Source organism: Nerophis lumbriciformis, linkage group LG31 (assembly GCF_033978685.3).
Source record: "Nerophis lumbriciformis linkage group LG31, RoL_Nlum_v2.1, whole genome shotgun sequence".
NCBI lineage: Eukaryota > Metazoa > Chordata > Actinopteri > Syngnathiformes > Syngnathidae > Nerophis > Nerophis lumbriciformis.
In genome coordinates this window covers 24,665,379-24,687,500 of record NC_084578.2, presented here as the reverse complement: position 1 = coordinate 24,687,500, position 22,122 = coordinate 24,665,379, and the positions used below count along the sequence as shown (strand labels likewise).

General features: G+C 39.9%; 1 protein-coding gene across 1 annotated transcript in view; it reads left to right on the top strand.

The window, feature by feature from the left end:
- Positions 1-12,358, top strand: part of LOC133574264 (uncharacterized) — a 19,354-nt gene extending 6,996 nt beyond the window's left edge. Inside the window, exon 3 of the mRNA XM_061926367.2 lies at positions 8,717-12,358. Coding sequence (XP_061782351.1) covers positions 8,745-10,457 — 1,713 coding nt within the window. The 5' untranslated portion in view covers positions 8,717-8,744 and the 3' untranslated portion in view covers positions 10,458-12,358. The remainder of the gene's footprint in view (positions 1-8,716) is intronic.
- The last annotated feature ends 9,764 nt before the right edge of the window (positions 12,359-22,122 follow it).

Below are 22,122 nucleotides of genomic sequence, written 5' to 3'. Positions count from 1 at the left end.
AAAGTGCAGTTATGTTTTATGGCCATCAGGTGCCATCTTTCAAAATTCTTGAGATTTTTTTTTAATCTCTTGTCCATAAAGTGCTGTCTTGAACATTGTTTTACATTTATTTTAGTTATTTATGTTAAGGGACAAGCGGTAGAAAATGGATGGATGGATGTTATTTTTTTTGCCATATTACTTTGTGTATACTGTTTTTGTTGCTTTCATGTGCACATTCAATTTCTATTTGAGGTACATGAAACTGTTTTTATCTACAGTAATGTTTCTTCTACAAAGGAAACCATTTTGAATGTGTTGTGTGTTTTTTTAAATGAAACTTGGTTAAAAGATTTCAGTATTAATATTTTTTGAAACTGTTGAGCACATTTAAAAGTACCGCCATAATAATGACAACCGTGATAATTTTGGTCACAATAACCGTGATAAGAGATGTTCATACCGTGACATCCCTATTGCAGACACATAAACAACAAGTCTGATTAAAGATATTTTGATGTAAAAATGCAGTTTCTGATTAAATTAGTTGGTGTGTTGATTCTCCCAGTCGAGACCAATACAGACGTTCTCTGAGTGCCTGCAAGTCCGCATTCGGGGCAGGATTACTGGGGCGCTGCAGCAGATAGTGAAACTAAAGTCCCTGCTCCTTTTAAATGTTCTTCAACTTCTATGGTAGTGTTAATCATATTTCTTTATTTTGTTCTTCTGGGCTGCACTTCCAGCTGTGTAAGAGGAAGAGGCACAACGCTGATTGAACATTAATTATGTCGTGAGGATGCTGATTAGTGTCTGAGTGTGAGTTGTGGCAAACAGCAGCTTTTGTATACGTGTTTTGACTTCTTGAGTTTGTTATTGTATCTTAAGAGAGTGTCAGAGTGTAACTCAGACTGTGTCTCTCGTTATCTCCTTATTATCAGGATCTACAACAAAAACGTTCAGCTACAGCACGATTGCAAAAGCCGCAGATAAGACAAACGACGCAACACAGTAATAAAGCCGCAGCACAACTTTAAACCACAAAAGACGCGACCGACTCCCGGAACACAAGGAGAAGTCATTACATCAGAAACAAATAAATACAAGAGATGGATCAAGGAGGCTATGAAAATTAAGGAAGCAAGGGGCTAACACCATCAACAGAATTTAATTTAATCGAAAGGTGTTGTGCCCAAAGATTCCCAGCCCTAGCATGCGGTGTCATTTCAAACCACTAGATTTGATCAAATCAAATAAAAACGGGCTTTTGAAATATCACTGTCATGTGTATTCATTGATTTCTTTAAAAACTAAGGTAAAAAAATGTTATAAAAATTTGTTGTAAAAAAAAAAAACATCTGAGATTTAATTTTTAGGCCACATTGCCTAAGCCTATTTATAAGTTGAGCGTTGTGACAAGCTATTGGTATACTACACTATAGAGGTGGAGTTTATAACGGGTACTGAGGTGGTGTTACTGCTGAGAGCACAGGAGGATAATGAGTTATGTATGAACTTGAAGGGACTTGAGGTAATGCATGTGAAAAGGCATCACGGGCCGTATTCAGGGCGTTGTAAGAGGCAACTGTCGGGGTACAGGTTGATAAAGTCAGCTGTTGACAGGGACAGGCTTGAGGTTGGATGTATTGTCCAGAATCATCATAGTGCTGAGGTGGGCCTTCAACTTTTAATATTAGTGGGTCCTGCCTAGGGCTGCACAATTAAACAGATTTTGTGAAGTGAAGTTTTGTCAATGAAAATATAACAATCGCAAAAAAACTAACAACGGGCCGCACAACCTACATGCAAATCCTGGAGATGTTGACAGTGAAAAGGATGAGGAGCGAATGAGTGAAAAAGAGCACGTTTACTCGCAGTTTGGGATGTCATCATGGTTGCTACTCTTTATTTGACACAGCGCTAGTATGACTAATCAATAATCACTCAACTCAATAGAAGAAGTAAGGCATATGATTCCCGGATTCACGTAACCGTGGACAGAGTCACATAATTGTCCATTAAAACATAATCCTCAGGAAAATGTAAAATATCAGGGAAATTGACAAATGCAAAGGAAATATTGTCATTGTGGAGAGAAGAGACATTTGTTTGAGAAAATAATGTCTCCGGTAGCGCTCATTTAAAAGTTAAATTACCACTGATTGTCACACACACACACTAGGTGTGGAAAAATTATTCTCTGCATTTGACCCATCACCCTTGATCACCCCCTGGGAGATGAGGGGAGCAGTGGGCAGCAGCAGTGGCTGCGCCCGGGAATCATTTTTGGTGATTTAACCTCCAATTCCAACCCTTGATGCTGAGTGCCTAGCAGGGAGGTAATGGGTCCCATTTTTATAGTCTTTGGTATGACTCGGCCGGGGTTTGAACTCACAACCTACCAATCTTAGGGCGGACACAAAAAATTACACAAGCAAAATGTACTTAAAGCACTTATTGATACATTTACACTATTATTTGACCTAAAATACTTGTCAAAAGTGTCCAAAGATGTATTGCACCAATAAATGTGGGGAGTTTTGCATTTAATTAACATTAACTCCTGGGGCCTCATGTACAAACAGCTGCTTAGCTTTTCGACTAAATTCGACGTACGATCAAGTCCCGAAAATGGTGTACGCCAGTAAAAAGTGTTCGCACGCACAAATCAGAGCAAATTTATTTGTTGCATCGCAATCTACTTGGCGTCCTCCGCAGACGTGTGCGAGGCTTGGCATGCTGGTTCACGCCCAGACCACGCCCCCTTATACATATTCAAACTATTTTTGAAAATAGCCATGTGCTTGAGCTTGGCACATTCTGGCCAATCACAAGTCAGTATGAGGTTCTTCTTTCTCTTGTGTGAAGCAAACTGCCCAGTGATTGTTAAATCAAGGCAGGTGGAAACAAGAAGTGATTGTGTCAGGAAGAAATTAAAGAAGAAGATCGATGCTCGTGGCCAAAACTGTCTCAGGGAAATTAGTGCTGCACCCCATTTGAAAAGACTACAATGATATGTTAACCCCCACCCCTTACAATCGCGGGAGGGACAATTGTGGGAGAAAATGGATGGATGGATTTGTTTGAAATCGTTTAAATGTAAACATGCTAGTATATCACAAAGGATATGAAAGACTTTGAGTCTTGTTTGATTACTCAATATAATAATAAAATACAGGAAAGCTCCTTGCGGGAGCAGCCGTATACGTGACATTCCTACTCCGGTGCCGCAACCACCCGCTGCTGCTGTCAGCCAAGGAGTCACAGGATCACGTAATGACAGCAATAGGTGGCGAAATGATAGCTTAGATAAATTACTAGATGTCCTCACAAATATTTATATGAATATGAAACATTAAACACATTAACGAAAAAGTGAATAATTGTTGTGGGGATCATTTTTCATGTCTCTGATGTGCACATGAGTCTGAGGAGTAAAAATTGGCACTTTTTTATGTGAACTGTTACCCAGCATCACTTGTGTCGCTTCAGTATCCAAATCCTGTAGAAATGTGTTTACGACAGATAGGAAGTTGCTGTAAACTAGCGCACATTTCCACGTCAACGTCAGTTTTGATAAATTTCAACTTTGCTAAGAAGTAAGGGTGTACGGCAGGTTTTTGTGCGTACACAAGCTTTGTACATTAGGCAACACAATCCTAGATAAAGCAACATAGGAGGGGGAGCTTGGGCATTGTGGTGAGGCTACCTGTGTTAATGTGAATGGGGAATCAGCTCTCTCTTGTGCAGCTGAGGGACGTCCATTTTTTCAGTTTTGTTCTCTGACACTGAATGCGTGCTCACTGTTACACGTCCTACAACTGGAAGCTCCACACAGTGCTCATGCTTGGTTACTGGTGCAGGGGAGGGATTATCTGAAATTGATGTTTTTGCAAAATGTACACTCACTGAAGCTGTGCTGGCAAAGGCTGTGCCCACTTCTGAATGTCATTTTCATTAGTTTCTTCTTCCATGAGGAATGAAGATATGTGTTACAGCAGCTGTTGGTGTCGACATTGGTACATTAGTTCAGCAGTGAGTCGAGTAATTTCGTCCGTCTCCTCCCTTTCCTTTACTGATACTAATTCCATAAGTTCCCTGAGTAAAGAAACACTTAGCATGTTAACTTGACAAGGAGCGATGTGAGGTTGCTGTTCCATCTATTTGAAGCAAAGCATCTGCTTGGCTGCTGTTCACTATGGCTGCTGCTCCTCTGTCTCCGCAGGGTGGAAGAAAAGGGCGGGTCGCTGCACACTGAAGGCAAGGATGTAGTCTTCAACATGTTTGGGGTTCGGTGTTGCCTAACTGGGCGTTCTCGTACATTAGGATGCAAGGGAAACGTTTGTGATGACATTTCCATTATGGCCAATTATCTCCGGCTCGAAGGACCATTGAGTATTAAATCCTGAGACGGGTTTATGAGAATACTGACCATGCTGGGGTTCCGGTCAGAGAACACAAAGTCATCAGCTGGACTTGTCACCTTTAATTGTGCATGTTGAAGTATACACATACTGGTTAGTATCTGTATTACACACAGATTCTGATCTGTATTACACAAGAATGTGTTAACTAGCCACAATAGCAATAACTATCCTTAGCAGTGAAATGTTAGCGAGTAGCTATTAAACAACACAGCACCAATAATGTTTTTAGAACACACTAAAACATTACCCAAACACATTAATTAATATCTCATAATAGTTTAAATGTGTCAGAATACTGTCATTGTCAATGACTGGTGCACAGAGAGAAAACAAGTTACCACATAAAACACGAGTAAGGAAGGAAGCGGAAGTGACACTGTCAAAAAAATGCTTAAAAATAAAAGTCTCTCCAAAACATACACAAACATGGAGAAATATTAACAGTATGACTGAATTATGGATATAAACATGCAAGTAAAGGACAATTAATGGCCAATGCATTCACATTTATCCATTCATCTTCTTCCGCTTATCTGAGGTCGGGTTCCGGGGGCAGCAGCCCAAGCAGAGAAGCTCAGACTTCCCTCTCTCTAGCCACTTCGTCCAGCTTCTCCCAGTGGATCCCGAGGCGTTCCCAGGCCAGCCGGGAGATGTTGTCTCCCCAACTTGTCCTGGGTCTTCCCTGTGGCCTCCTACCCATCGGACGTGCCCTAAACACCTCGCTCAAGAGGCGTCTGGTGGGCATCCGGACCAGATGCCGGAACCACCTCATCTGGCTTCTCTCTATGTGGAGGAGCAACGGCTTTACTTTGAGCTCCTCTCTCAGGACAGATCACCTTATCTCTAAGGGACAGCCCTGCCACCTGACAGAGGAAACTAATTTCGGCCGCTTGTACCCATGATCTCGTCCTTTCGGTCATAACCCAAAGCTCATGACCATAGGTGAGGATGGGAACGAAGATCGACTTCTAAGAAATCACGTATTAAGTATTCACAGCCTTTGCTCAATACGTTGTTGATGCACCTTTGGCAGCAATTCAATTCAAACAACTTTATTAATCCCTCAAGGGGCTATTCAATTTGAGCAGTTACAACAATTACAACCTCAAGTCTTTCTGAATACGATGTCAGAAGCTTGGCACACCTGTCTTTGGGCAGTTTCACCCATGGATGTTTGAATCACCTCTCAAGCGCCCTAAGTTTTGATCGGTAACGTCGGTGCACAGCCAATTTCAGATCTCTCCAAAGTTGTTCAATCGGATTCATGTCTAGGCTCTGGCTGGGCCACTCAAGGACATTTACAAAATTGTCTTGAAGCCATTCCTTTGATATCATGGCTCTGTGCTCTGGTCATGGTGCTGCTAAAAGATGAAGCATCGCTTCAGTCTGAGTTCAAGAGCAGCTTTTCATCCAGGATGTTTCTGTACATCGCTTCTTTCATCTTTCCCTCTATCCTGACCCGTCTCCCAGTTCCTGCAGATAAAAACATACCCACAACCTCATGCTGCACCACCATGCTTCACAATTTTTAAACAATTGTACCAATGCATGCTTAAAAGAGGCTGTTTGCGACCTTTACGCCGATGACGAGAGAGCGCTAAGTTTGCAATGTGTTTAACGCATTGTCCCGTCCTTTTTTGCCTTTTAGTACGTAAAGACTTAACTACACCATTACGTAACATGCGCTTTGTGTTTATAATAATAGTAGTAATAATAGCAATTAGGGATGTCCAATAATATCGGGCTGCCATATTATCGGCCGATAAATGCTTTAAAATGTAATATCGGAAATTATCGGTATCGGTTTCATAATTATCTGTATCGGTTTCTAAAAGTAAAATGTATGACGTTTTAAAGGCCGACTGAAATGCGATTTTCTTATTTAAACGGGGATAGCAGGTCCATTATATGTGTCATACTTGATCATTTCGCGATATTGACATATTTTTGCTGAAAGGATTTAGTAGAGAACATCGACGATAAAGTTTGCAACTTTTGGTCGCTGATAAAAAAAGCCTTGCCTGTACCGGAAGTAGCAGACGAGTAGCGTGACGTCACAGGTTGCGGAGCTCCTCACATTTGCACATTGTTTACAATCATGGCCACCAGCAGTGAGAGCGATTCGGACCGAGAAAGCGACGATTTCCCCATTAATTTGAGCGAGGATGAAAGATTTGTGGATGAGGAACAAACACCTCCCCCCTCCCGTCCATATAACCCGCCAATACAACTCAAACACCTGCACAACACACTCAATCCCACAGCCCAAAGTACCGTTCACCTCCCCAAAGTTCATACAGCACATATATTTCCCCAAAGTTACGTACGTGACATGCACATAGCGGCACGCACGTACGAGCAAGCGATCAAATGTTTGGAAGCCGCAGCTGCATGCGTACTCACGGTACTGCATCTGCGCATCCAACTCAAAGTCCTCCTGGTAAGAGTCTCTGTTGTCCCAGTTCTCCAACGGCCAATGGTAAAGCTTGACTGTCATCTTCCGGGAATGTAAACAATGAAACACCGGCTGTGTTATCCGGCACAACAGTCAAGGGGTACATTCTACGGCGGGGGTGCGTTATCCGGCACAACACCTGCCGCAATACACCGCTTCCCACCTACAGCTTTCTTCTTTGCCGTCTCCATTGTTCATTGAACAATTTGCAAAAGAATCACCAACACAGATGTCCAGAATACTGTGGAATTTTGCGATGAAAACAGACAACTTAATAGCTGGCCACCATCCTGTCCCAAAATGTCCTCTACAATCCGTGATGTCACGCGCAGGCGTCATCATACCGAGACGTTTTATGCAGGATATTTCGCGCAAAATTTAAAATTGCACTTTAGTAAGCTAACCCGGCCGTATTGGCATGTGTTGCAATGTTAAGATTTCATCATTGATATATAAACTATCAGACTGCGTGGTCGGTAGTAGTGGGTTTCAGTAGGCCTTTAAAACGCCGCTGTGTACACGGACGTAGGGAGAGGTACAAAGTGCCAATAAACCTTAAAGACATTTCCTTTGCGTGCGTGCTGTCCGAGTCACATAATATCTACCGGCTGTTCTCATCACAAATTAATGCAAGGCATACTTGGTCAACAGCCATACAGGTCACACTGAGGGTGGCTGTATAAACAAGTTTAACACTGTTACGAATATGCGCCACACTGTGAACCCACACCAAACAAGAATGACAAACACATTTCGGGAGAACATCCGCACCGTAACACAACATAAACACAACAGAACAAATACCCAGAATCCCTTGCTGTACTAACTCTTCCAGGACGCTACAATATAAACCCCCCGCTTGCCCCCACCCCCACCCACCCCAACCCCGCGCACCTCAACCTCCTCATAGTCTCTCTCAGGGAGAGCATGTCCCAAATTCCAAGCTGCTGTTTGGATAGATAGATAGTACTTTATTGATTCCTTCAGGAGAGTTCCCTCAGGAAAATTAAAATTCCAGCAGCAGTGTACAGAATTGAGATCGAATTTAAAAAGTAAATAATGGAGGTATAAATGGAATCACAATAGAAAAATATTACAATAAGAATAAAAATAAAAAGCAACAATGAGAATAAAAATATAACAGTAAAATGAGAATATAACAAGAGAAACTAGGCAGTAGTGACCATGTTATGAAAAAGTATTGCACTGTTATTGTTTTGAGGCATGTTAAAAAAAAAAAAAGCACTTTGTGACTTCAATAATAAATATGGCAGTGCCATGTTGGCATTTTTTTCCATAACTTGAGTTGATTTATTTTGGAAAACCTTGTTACATTGTTTAATGCATCCAGCGGGGCATCACAACAAAATTAGGCAGAATAATGTGTTAATTCCACGACTGTATATATCGGTATCGGTTGATATCGGTATCGGTAATTAAGAGTTGGACAATATCGGTCTATTGGATATCGGTAAAAAAGCCATTATCGAACATCTCTAATAGCAATAAATAAAATTGAAAATATCAAATGAAAAATGACTGAAAAAACTAAGAATTATGAGTTTAACATGAGCAGTAAAACACCTAATTAAAAAGATGCGGACAAAACCTTTTTTAAAAGAGGTTTTGAAAAGCTGCTTTCATTAATTTTTTTATTTGACCTTAGTTTTAGCAGGTATAATGTTTGACAAGCAGTTTTTATATACAAACATGACCTGGGCAAGAGTGATTGTCAATGTGGTGACTGATTAGATCCTCTTTGACCTTACCGCAACATATGTTGGTGCAGGGAAAAGTCTTGTGTGACTAAGCAAAACCGTACTTTTCTGAAGCATGTATGTCTTTTTGTGCCCTGCAGACGTCATTGACAAACATCTTCCTCCAGGATGGAGCAAGAGGAACTACCACCCTCCCACTTTAAAGAGGAAGAGGGGGAGCCACAGCCCCCTCACATTAAAGAGGAAGAGGAGGAACAGCAGCCCCCCCACATTAAAGAGGAAGAGAAGGAGCCACATCCCCCTCACATTAAAGCGGAAGAGGGGGAGCCACAGCCCCCTCACATTAAAGAGGAAGAGGAGGAGCAGCAGCCCCCCCACATTAAAGAGGAACAAGAGGAACACATTGTCAGTCCAGAGGGAGAGCATCATGAAAGGTTGCAGGAGTTCTCAGAGATTGATATCATTGTTAAAAATGAAGATGATGAGGTCAAAGGTGAAAGTGAGGAGAAGAGAAAGGTGAAGCCTGCAAGCAACAGCTGTATTCAACGCATAACAGAAGCTGGAGACCACTGTGGAGGATCACAAGCAGGCAACCTCTTAGCTCCACTATCAGACGGTGATGAAACATCATCACTCTCCTCTGACACTGATGATGAAGACTTTATACCTGGTATGACATGTCATTCTGACAACACACACTTTAAATGCTCTCAATGTGAAAAACCTTTCCAGTACCGATATCATCTGAAAAGACACATGAGAATACACACTGGAGAGAAACCCTTTGTATGCTCAGTTTGCGGTAAAAGTTTCACTTCCAAAGGAAATTTGACAACACACTCAAGAGTGCATACTGGAGAGAAACTGTTTACCTGTTTAGTGTGTAGTAAAGGTTTTGCACTTAAAGCTCATTTGGAAAGACACATGAGAATACACACAGGTGAAAAACCATTCATTTGCTCGGTTTGTGGCAAATGTTTTACCCAGAAAGGAACTTTGACAAAACACATAAACATACACACTAATGAGAAATCTTTCATGTGCACACTGTCAGGGAAAATATTCTCTCCCAAAAAACATTTGACAACACACAAAAAAGTGCACGCTGAAGCAAAACGGTTTACCTGCTCAGTGTGTGGCCTGAGTATTGCCCGTAAAGCTAATTTGAGAAGACACATGAGAATACACACAGGAGAGAAACCTTACATATGCGCTGTTTGTGCCAAAAGTTTCACTCAGAAAGGAACATTGACAAAACACATGAGAATGCACACTGGTGAGAAACCTTTTTCATGTTCAATTTGCAACAAAAGCTTTTGTGAACAAAGATTCCTCGTGACACACATGAGAATACATTCCGGTGAGAATCCTTTTTCATGTCCAAACTGCAACAAAAGCTTTAGGGAACGAAGAATACTCGAAAGACACATGATAAAACACACTGGTGAGAAACCTTTTTCATGCTCAAGCTGCAAAAAAAGCTTCAGTGAACGAAGAAGCCTTGTGAATCACATGAGAACGCACACTGGTGAAAAACCTTACACATGTTCAAGCTGCAACAAAAGTTTTAGTGATGGAAGAATCCTTTTAAGACATATGACAAAACACACAGGTGAGACACCATTTTCATGTTCAAGTTGCAACAAAAGCTTCCGTGAAAGAAGAAGTCTAGTGAGACACACGAGAATACACTCTGGTGACAAACCTTATTCATGTTTAAGATGTAATAAAAGATTTACTGAACAAACACACCTTGTACGACACATGAGAACACACACTGGTGAGAAAGTGTTTGGTTGCAGTGTGTGTAATGGTAGATTCTCTTATAAGTACCAGGTTAAAGGTCACATGTGTGCTGGTGAGAACAGCAGCAGGCAATGAAGCTTCCATAAAATAAACAATGAAGACTTGGTGGTAATGTTACTGTCAGTAGTAGTTAGGGATGGGCGATATAGACATTTTTTTAAATAAATGAATTCCTACTTTTGGCACTGATTTAAATCCGTTAGTTTTTGCCCTTAGTTCTCCTTTGTCCAATGACTTATGTCCTGCAGTTGTAAACAATAACAATATTTAATTTATAATAATAAACATTGATTTAATCACTGTCGTATTGACCATAAATTATATTGGTATCTTTGCTGTCGGTATTTGTATCAATCTTCCTACCTTTGTGTACTTTCAAGAGATCTAGCCTGCAGTTAGCTGTTAGCTTATTCTCCTACGGCGTGTAGTGTGGCATGTTAAACTGTTTACCAGGGGTGATTCTTGTAAGAAACATAATTTGCCACCATGGAGGCAAGGAGTGCTGACTTGAAAGTGGATTTGCATTGTATAGACACGTTAGCTGCCAGCAAGAATGCTACATGGTGTTGACGTGCTCCTTTGCTTGTCGCTGTCAAATTTGTGGCACACAACCAGAATTTGTCATCCACATGTACTAATACAATGTAACGATAGTACTAAAACTCTGTTGTCAACCAAATTGATATATTTTGTATATTGTAGGTCGTCTATATCGTGCAACCCTAGTAGTAGTTAGTAGTCACCAGTGTGGTTACTGTTTACTTTGACTTTCATACAGTGTGATATTGTTGTGTGTTTCACACAATCTTGTTAGTTTTGTCATTTGTCATTAAATAACTATTGTCTGTTCATTTGTATTGACTTGAAAACTATTTCAGCACGAAGGTTGTAGCTAAAGAGTGTAATGACACCTCCACACCTGAGGGAGGCAGTAATACTGTAGAATTGAGTTTTAATTCAAATAGATCCAGTTAGAGGTTCAAATGTGAGAAATGCAAACAAGTGGAATACTGTGAGAGTCGAGTTGTATGCTGAGTGTAACAATGTGATGTAGCTCAGATGTTGGTGATGAGTGGACACAGGATATGAATGCGGACATGTGGAAAGGCAAGAAAACAAGTAGTGGAAAAGAAAAACTGAAAAGATCAGTCTCGCAGGTCAATTCGCTAGAGATACTGGATTGACTTACCATGTCCTCCTTTTTTTCTCTTTATTCTTCCAAATGTACAATAAGCAATTCTTCAACGATTCAACATAACCAAGAAGGAGTATGAAGAAACATCCATTCATCCATTTTCTACCGCTTATTCCCTTCGGGGTTGCGGGGGGCGCTGGAGCCTATCTCAAAGTTTATTTAATCCCAACACTGTCACATATTAGGTGTCTGATAGTCATATCGGGTACTGTTTTTATACGTTAAATACACCATACTGTATGCTTATAATCTTTCTTCGACTCATCCATATTTGTACAATGTTTAATTAATTTACTTCTGTCATGCCATAGTTTAATTGCACGCAAAAATACACGTTGTTTGTACATACAAAAATGACAAACTGTTTATTCCTAAGCTATTCTCTTGTTGAAAATAATTTTCTGTTAACCTGTTGGTTTTGTACATGACTTTTACAGTTTGAATGTATACAGTAACTGTGAATTTCAGTATTTTTTCAAATTAAATGATTTGTGTGTTCTGTATATTTATCCTTAAGGATTATATTAATTTATCTTGTCTGCTGTACTCTTACAAAATTAAGTGTACTTCTACAATTGTTTCCACATATTTCTACACAATAACTCAGCATGGTAACACAGTACAAAGTAGCAGGAAAGTCATCGTGACATCTACAATAACTGTAAGTTACTGTCTATGACCTGCCACTGAGCTGCCAGCCAGCACGGCCTGCCTGCCTGGGGCCGGTGGTCCCTTGTTCCCTGGGTACCGCACCTGCTGTTTTGGGTTGGGCTCACTGGGTGGTTGGGGCTGTACTTTGGCTCCCGCACATACTGGGATATAAATATATTGTACATACAAACACACATCCATACGCACATTCACACAATTATTCATACATATGTATACTTTCATACATCTCTTTTGCAAAGTAAATCTGTACAGCAGATATGGGCATCTACATCAACAATATAATTTGCCTGAATGGCTGGATATGACAAAAAAAATTAACAAATTAGAACAGTATGGCATCGGAAGGTTGGCCTTGAACTGACTAAAAATTATGGATGTGGAGCGGGGCGTGGTCTGCGGGCCTGCCGCGGAGCTGAGTGTGGAAGGACCCGGCCTCGAAGCACAGCTGGCAGGTGATTGGATTACCCAGCTGGGACTGATCATCCAATCACCTGCCATGCTTATTAGCGGCAGCCGGGCCGAGACACCGGTGTGGGAGTTGGAGCGAGAGAGCAAAGTAGAGACACGCCGGACTGAAAAGTCCTAACGATATTGCTGAAAAGCAAACCATATAGGTGGATGAGAATAAAAGACTTGATCCAACCTGAATACCTGGCTCTTGTGCCAGTGTGTGTGGTGGTCAGGAGAACCTACTAGCGGGCAACCTCTACAATGGAATCCCCAGACTTGGAGGATGTTCATTTTATAGGAAAAAGCAGATAACAGACATGCCACAAAACAAAACTATGGTCATTTTGAATAGCAATTTTATGGCTTTAAGAAACACTAAAATAAATCAAGAATATAAATTGTTGTAGTCAGTGACAGTTTCATTTTTAGATCAAGTAGAGTAAAATTATGGAATAACTCAGTAGAAGCATTTAAGTCCCGTCTAACTGTTACCTGCAGACTTTTTTTGAGTTTTGGGAATTAATAAGCCGGAGTTCTTTAAATCTAGATTTCTGGCCGGGACATATGGTACAATACAATCAGCAAGGTAGGATTAATCTAGCCCGTTTATACTTAAGTAGTAAAACCTTAAAGTTGCATCTTAAGATCTTAAGTGCACATGAAGCATACTTGCCAACCTTGAGACCTCCGATTTCGGGAGGTGGGGGGCGTGGTCGGGGTGGGGCGGGGGGCGTGGTTAAGATATATATATATATATAAGAAATACTTGACTTTCAGTAAATTCTAGCTATATATATATATTTTATTACACATATATATATATATATATATATATATATATATATATATATATATATATATATATATATATATATATATATATATATATATATAAATAAATAAAAGAAATACTTGAATTTCAGTGTTCATTTATTTACACATATACACACACATAACACTCATCTACTCATTGTTGAGTTAAGGGTTAAATTGTCCATCCTTGTTCTATTCTCTGTCACTATTTCAGAACACACACATTATACAAATATACATTATAAAATCAATAAGAAAACGGGAGCTCTAATTTGGGAGTCTGAATTAGGATCAGAAGTTCCTATATAAACATTGCGCACTCACGTCGCCTTTTTGTATTGATTACTGCAGCTGTGCACTGGATTCATTCACAAATACAAACTACAACTCACGGACACTTTAGAGTTAGGCTCCACCATCAGAATGTGTACTTAAACTTATAAAGATCACATGGATATTATTCAGTGAGTTGATTCACCAAAACTAACCTGTTATACAGGAGGAAAAAGCACACAGGACGTTTCAATTGTTCACAGACTGGTCGCGCTCATCAGAATGACAAGACACTTCCGGTCTGCAGGTGATAGCATTCAATTGGGAAGAAACGCCCTACTGCCCCCTACTGACCAATGTGAATACTGATAAATGTGTAATGACAGCTCCAAAAACGAATTCAAACCACAAAATAAAATAAATAAATCAACACAAAAATGTGACACATTATGGGTGGGTCACATATGCATGTACAGTAGATGGCAGTATTGTTCTGTTTAAAAGTGTCACAACATTGCTGTTTACGGCAGACAAACTGCTTTACGGTAGACGAAAACTTGACTGCTGTTTTTGTGTGTTGTTACCGCGCTGGGAGGACGTTAATGAAACTGCCTAACAATAAACCCACAGAAGAAACAAAGAACTCGCCCTCGATCATTAGCTGTTTATATTCTGGGAAAGCGGACGTGTGAACAGGCTGTCAACACGTCACTCAGGTCCGCATGGAGCGGGAGGGGGCGTGGCCTCCAGCTCCGCCTGAATTTCGGGAGATTTTCGGGAGAAAATGTGTCCCGGGAGGTTTTCGGGAGAGGCGCTGAATTTCGGGAGTCTCCCGGAAAATCCGGGAGGGTTGGCAAGTATGACATGAAGCCAGTGCAGATGAGCCAGTATAGGCGTAATTTGATCAATATTTCTTGTTCTTGTCAAAAGTCTAGCAGCCGCATTTTGTACCAACTGTAAAATTATTGGGTTAAAAACGTTGTACAGTTCCATTGAAATCCATTGTTTTTATTTCCAGAGCGTTTTCTGTGCACCAAGCTATGCAGCTTCTTGGGTTGATTGATAAAGACAACTCAGATTTAGACCTATCTGACATTGACAATCCCATCCTGGATACAAATTACCAACCATCAGCACAGGAGGAAAGCAGCAGAAACGATGAGGACCCCATTCCTGAGCCCACAGAGCACAGCAGAGGACATAAACGTCGCCGTGGTGCAGATAATGGTTAGTCAAGGCCCAGTAGATTTGTGTTTATGTTACGTAGTTAGGGCCTCAGGGCTACGTGAAGGATTGGAGGCAGAATGCTTATTTACTTGTAGGTTCATTGACAGGGACAGAGAGTACAGGGACAGGTTCATCCCACACTCCCAGACGTCGATGTCGAACTGTACCGACTTGTCATGCAGAAGATGACACGGAGGAGCCAACACCAGGACCAAGCCAAACCATAGAAAATAAAAAGGGAGAGTCCAAACAAGGCAATTGTTAGTATTTTACAAACCCCGGTTCCATATGAGTTGGGAAATTGTGTTAGATGTAAATATAAACGGAATACAATGATTTGCAAATCCTTTTCAACCCATATTCAATTGAATGCACTACAAAGACAAGATATTTGATGTTCACACTCATAAACTTATTTTTTTTTTTGCAAATAATAATTAACTTAGAATATCATGGCTGCAACACGTGCCAAAGTAGTTGGGAAAGGGCATGTTCACCACTGTGTTACATCAACTTTTCTTTTAACAACACTCAATAAACGATTGGGAACAGAGGAAACTAATTGTCGAAGCTTTGAAAGTGGAATTCTTTCCCATTCTTGTTTTATGTAGAGCTTCAGTCGTTCAACAATCCGGGGTCTCCGCTGTCGTATTTTACGCTTCATAATGCGCCACACATTTTCGATGGGAGACAGGTCTGGACTGCAGGTGGGCCAGGAAAGTACCCGCACTCTTTTTTTACAAAGCCACGCTGTTGTAACACGTGCTGAATGTGGCTTGGCATTGTCTTGCTGAAATAAGCAGGGGCGTCCATGAAAAAGACAGCGCTTAGATGGCAGCATATGTTGTTCCAAAACCTGTATGTACCTTTCAGCATTAATGGTGCCTTCACAGATGTGTAAGTTACCCATGCCTTGGGCACTAATGCACCCCCATACCATCACAGATGCTGGCTTTTGAACTTTGCGTCGATAACAGTCTGGATGGTTCGCTTCCCCTTTGGTCCGGATGACACGATGTTGAATATTTCCAAAAACAATTTGAAATGTGGACTCGTTAGATCACAGAACACTTTTCCACTTTGCATGAGTCCATCTTAGATGATCTCGGGCCCAGAGAAGCCGGCGGAGTTTCTGGATGTTGTTGATAAATGGCTTTCGCTTTGCATAGTAGAGCTTTAACTTGCACTTACAGATGTAGTGACGAACTGTATTTAGTGACAGTGGTTTTCTGAAGTGTTCCTGAGCCCATGTGGTGATATCCTTTAGAGATTGATGTCGGTTTTTGATACAGTGCCGTCTGAGGGATCGAATATTACGGTCATTCAATGTTGGTTTCCGGCCATGCCGCTTACGTGGAGTGATTTCTCCAGATTCTCTGAACCTTTTGATGATATTATGGACCGTAGATGTTGAAATCCCTAAATTTCTTGTAATTGCACTTTGAGAAACGTTGTTCTTAAACTGTTTGACTATTTGCTCACGCAGTTGTGGACAAAGGGGTGTACCTCGCCCCATCCTTTCTTGTGAAAGACTGAGCATTTTTTGGGAAGCTGTTTTTATACCCAATCATGGCACCCACCTGTTCCCAATTAGCCTGCACACCTGTGGGATGTTCCAAATAAGTGTTTGATGAGCATTCCTCAACTTTATCAGTATTTATTGCCACCTTTCCCAACTTCTTTGTCACGTATGGCTGTCATCAAATTCTAAAGTTAATGATTATTTGCAAAAAAAATAATGTTTATCAGTTTGAATATCAAATATGTTGTTTTTGTAGCATATTCAACTGAATATGGGTTGAAAATGATTTGCAAATCATTGAATTCCGTTTATATTTACATCTAACACAATTTCTCAACTTATATGGAAACGGGGTTTGTAGCATGCCTTGAGGGTAAATCTTCAAATTTCATGTAAACGTCCAAACAGATTCAAGTTTTTCATGCACCAATAGGCCTACACCTCATTTGCTTACATGGATAAATTGTAACTTACTGCAATAAATACTATACATACTAAATACTATTTTATTCTGATTCTGGTTGTGCAGGACGTGGAATACGCTGGAAGGCTACTCCATTGACGCCAAAACTTGCAGAGTATCAGCATCTGGACAGACATGGCTGCACGCCACTAGAGTATTTTGACCAGTACATCGATAGAGATCTGATGACACTGATTTTGGAATGTTCTAATGCCATGTTACTGTCTAGAAGTGTTGACCCACTCAACATGAGGTCTACCACTTTTTTGGTGCCTGTATTTTAATTTCTTGCATCCGATGACCAACCATTAGGATGTATTGGTCCAAAGCCTTTAAAATCACTGCCATCACTGACAGATTCAGGTGTGCCAGATTCTTCAAATTGAGGGGAGCAATTAAAGTGGTAATTGATGATGATGTGCCTGAAGATCTGAAGAGGTCTGACAAGTGAGGCCTTTTCTGGAGCAAATTATGCGAGGCTGCAAGTCTCTGAATCGACCTGATTGCACATCTATCGATGAGCAAACGATACCTTTCTCGGGAGCCTGTCCGTACAGACAATATCTACCAATGAAGCCCAACGCAGTTGGCATAAAGAACTTTGTGTGTGCTACTGCATATGGTATTGTGCTTGAATTTGAGCTCTATCAAGGTTCACAATCATTGATCGAGAAGGTCGAAGAACCCGAGGACCTGGGCTTGGGAAGCTTAGTCATTGAGCGTCTTTGTCAAACCCTGAAACCCGGCACAAAAGTGTATTGTGACCGGTTGGGTGGGCTCAGATTCTGTGAAGGTCATCAAGTGACCCCTGAGCCTCTGTAAGCAGGTTCTTCTGTCCTCAATCTTTCACATATAATTTTTTTTTACATTGCGAATACAACATTTCACATGAGCCATACTGTGACTGTCAAAAAGGGGCAACATTTTTATTAATTGATTTTCACTATGACGTTCCGTCATTTGTTGTACGTACCGTGACAATTTTAAAAATGTTTTTGAATGTTTTATATTTTGTTACAGGTATACAATGTCATCCTGCAATTACTATTTGCACTGTTGCAGCTTTTCAAATGATCCATGCATTAGTTTTAACTGTCCAAAGGGACAAAAGTGCAATGTTTCCATGTTGTTTTTACTCTGATATTCAAAACATGTTCAAAAATGTGTGTATGCTATTAATACATGCAAAAGCATTCAGGAAAACGACTGCTGTGTTCAAGGTGGAAATAAAGTGTTGTTCATTAACAATTGTGACTTAATTGAGTTTTATGGAAATTCGGACCAAGTATCCACATATGCGGACATCATTTTTCTCTAAAAGTGCATCATATCAAAAAATGATTCTTAGTTTTTATTCAAATTAGGGTCCAATAAGCCCAAAAAGCAAAGAGAAATAAAAAAAAGCATGTAAAAAAACAGCTTGGGCCTTAAGAAGTTGAATAGTAAAACCTTAAAGTTGCATCTTACGTGCACAGGAAGCCAGTGCAGGTGAGCCAGTATAGGCGTAATATAATCAAACTTTCTTGTTCTTGTCAAAAGTCTAGCAGCCGCATTTTGTACCAACTGTAATCTTTTAATGCTAGACATAGAGAGACCCGAAAATAATACGTTACAGTAGTCGAGACAAGACGTAACGAACGCATGAATAATGATCTCAGCGTCGGTGGTGGACAAAATGGGACGCATTTTAGCGATATTACGGAGATGAAAGAAGGCTGTTTTAGTAACACTCTTAATGTGTGACTCAAATGAGAGAGTTGTGTCAAAGATAATACCGAGATTCTTTATCGAGTCGCTTTGTGTAATTGTTTTGTTGTCAAATGTTAATAGGTATTATTCAATTATTAAATCATAACATTAACCAAATCTGTTTACTTCGCCAACAACTTTATTAAAATAACCTCAACTGTACTCTGGATCCCAGCGTACAGTATTTGATTAGGAATCAGGGGTCATTCAAATTGGAACTAACTCAGCAACCACCAGGAATGTGCTTGCAACAATCATATTATTACTGAATCTACAGGGGCTTAAGTTTCTTCTTGTCTTTAAAAAAAAAAACTAGTGACGACTATGTTTCTAACTTCAATCAGGGGTCTTTGAATGCACCATAGTTATGTGCAATGAATTGCAAAAGTGAAACTTGTACGTAACTTTCTACTGCCATCGATAGATTTATTATATTTTACCTTTCTTTTATCACCTAATCCTTGTTGCAAAATGTTGGTGCTAAATGTGAACTTTGATGATGTTATGACATCTGTGTTGAGTGACGTGTTTCATGCTGGGTTTATGCCATCCAGTTGTATAGAACTATGTTGCCTTTTGATAGGAGATGTAGGCAGTCAGACATTCTTAATTTGATTCAAACACCCTTATTATTGAGAACCTTCATATATTTATTTCATAACTTACATATTTATATAACAGAAAAAAAATCTTCAAACTTTAAAAAAGCCCATGGGCATCCTTTGGCTTGCGGCCCCAGTATGGTGCTGTGTTGCAACAAAAACAGGATGAAGGTAAATCGCTGGTGTTTACTTGAAGTAACCTTTTGACAAGTGGAGGACGGTGACATTAGGCCCATGTGCGCACGTTTGGCTGAGCAGCGCCAAACACAATGGGAGGAACAAGCGACTACATAGTGTAAAAACATTGTTAATGTTTATGTTAATAATGATGTCCAGAGTTCCTATGTTGGTAAACACACCGGGCTTTAAAGGTTATTGCGGGGAAGAATGAGGACGTGTTAATGTGTCTGTGCAATTAGAAGAAAAAGAGATGTGTGTGCAAAAGGGAAGATTTGTTCTGAAATGTTGTCCATTGTTGGCTTAAGGTTGGCATTCAAAGGTTTAAAAGAGCATCAGACTCTGGGTGACTGTCTGGACGCTACATTATCTTTTTTTTTTTTTTTTCATTAGAAAAGCATAATAAATGTTAAAATTGTGCTGTTGGGGGAATACCCCATCCATCCATTTTCTACCGCTTATTCCCTTTGGGGTCGCGGGGGGCGCTGGAGCCTATCTCAGCTACAATCGGGCGGAAGGCGGGGTACACCCTGGACAAGTCGCCACCTCATCGCAGGGCCAACACAGATAGACAGACAACATTCACACTCACATCCACACACTAGGGCTTTTATTTTAATGTATTTCAATGAGTGATGAATCTGACATGTTTCACAATACGAGTTTTAAATTTTTTAGGTACAAGCTGATTTTTCTACATTTCCTACAATGCATTTCCGCTGGCCATATTAACAGGCTTCGTTTGTAAACACGCTCATTGTTGCTGATCATTCATCTTGTGATACTGATAATGCCGACGACGTGATGCCTTGACAACACGATGTCCACTCGGTATAAACAGATAAACACAAATGTCAACAACCCATCCACAAACATGACTGTCTTTGCTCTCAAGGCTCTAATAGTTTTGAAAGTCCTTCAAAGTGTAAAATGGGTCGGGTTGTAAAATTTGATAGTTCACAAAGTCTGGGTATCAGAATCAGAATCAGAATCAGAATCAGCTTTATTGTCATTACGCAAGGTAACGAGATTGAGGCCATTCCATACAGTGCGATGTGTGCATGCTAGAAAAACAATGTGCAAATATATAAAAATATAAAAAATGTAGAAGTGCAATGAATATGGTGTGAAATGAATATATACATGAAAAAAAACAAAAAAAAAACAGGGAACGTAAGAAAAGATGTCGTGGTCTCTGCTCCAATCATACTTGTCGAACTGGTACAGATCCTGTTATTTAGTCTTATAACAACAAAGGGACTTTTAATTTCCCTCGTATCACAGCTGGTGCAATGTTAGTCCGGATGAGAGAGGTGAGTAAGTAACAATAACAACAATTCAATTAAAACAACAGGGGCTACATCAAAAGAAAAGGATACAAAGTGGATTAAAAATTATCGTTAAAAGGTGCATTAACTCAAAACTTTACTAAAAAGAGAAGTTTTCAAATGTTCCTTAAAAGTCTCAAAACAGCCAAGATCACGCGGGACTGGTGCAAGTTGTTCCAGAGTCTGGGAGCTACAGCCTGGAATGCCGGTTCTCCACAGGTTTTAAAATTAGTATTTGGGATCTTTAGAAGACCTTGGCCTGAAGACCGGAGGCTGCGCCCTAAAGAGCAGGGGCATACCAAGTCAGCGATGTACTGAATGGCCCCACCATGCAACGCACGGAAAGTCAGGACTAAAATCTTAAATTCAATGCGGAGTACAGTATCCATTATCAATACAACTATGATGAAAAGTTCTTTGACCAAGCACATCAAGTTATTGCAAAGTGAGGCTATCTTTTATTTAGACTCATTTCGACTTACAAAAGTATTATGTTTCCCGTGAAAACATGTGTAGGACAATCATTTGATTATTCACAAATACGTCTTTAATGCTGTCAGGTAGGACATCAGCTAATGACAGACACCTGGTGGTTTGTTCCTCTTCGCTATATATATATATATATATATATATATATATTCTTATATATATATATATTCTTTTGTATGTCAAGTTATCATTACGTATGTGTATTGTTGCACTTGAACAACTGTATTGTTGATAATAAAGGTAAAGTATTGGTAGTGTTCTTTATCAATAGCGCTATTTCTATTGGTATTTGTATTGATCCATTTGTAGTGTAATAATGCTCATTGTCATTTCTGTATTATTTTTTATTTTTCCGTAACTGCTTATTTGCTATTACTTTTACCATCATATTTGTACATGTCGTATTTGCTGATGTTGCTCTGTTGTTGTTGTTGTTTGCTGTTGTTGTTTTTGTCTCTCTGTCTAATCCCCTTCTTGTCCCCACAATTTCCCCCTCTGTCTTCTTTTTTTTTCTCTTTCTATCCCCTCCTGCTCCGGCCCGGCTGCACTAAATGATAATATAAATACATTTAATAAAGTCAAACACAAATAAGGCAACAAGAGAAGTATCCTACACTTCTCTTTTGTAAAGTAAATCTGAACAGCCGACATGGGCATCTACATCAACTATATTATTTGCCTGAGAAGCTGGACAGAACATTAAAAAAAAAAAAAATATATATATATATATAGTATGTACACACATATATATATATATATATATATATATATATATATATA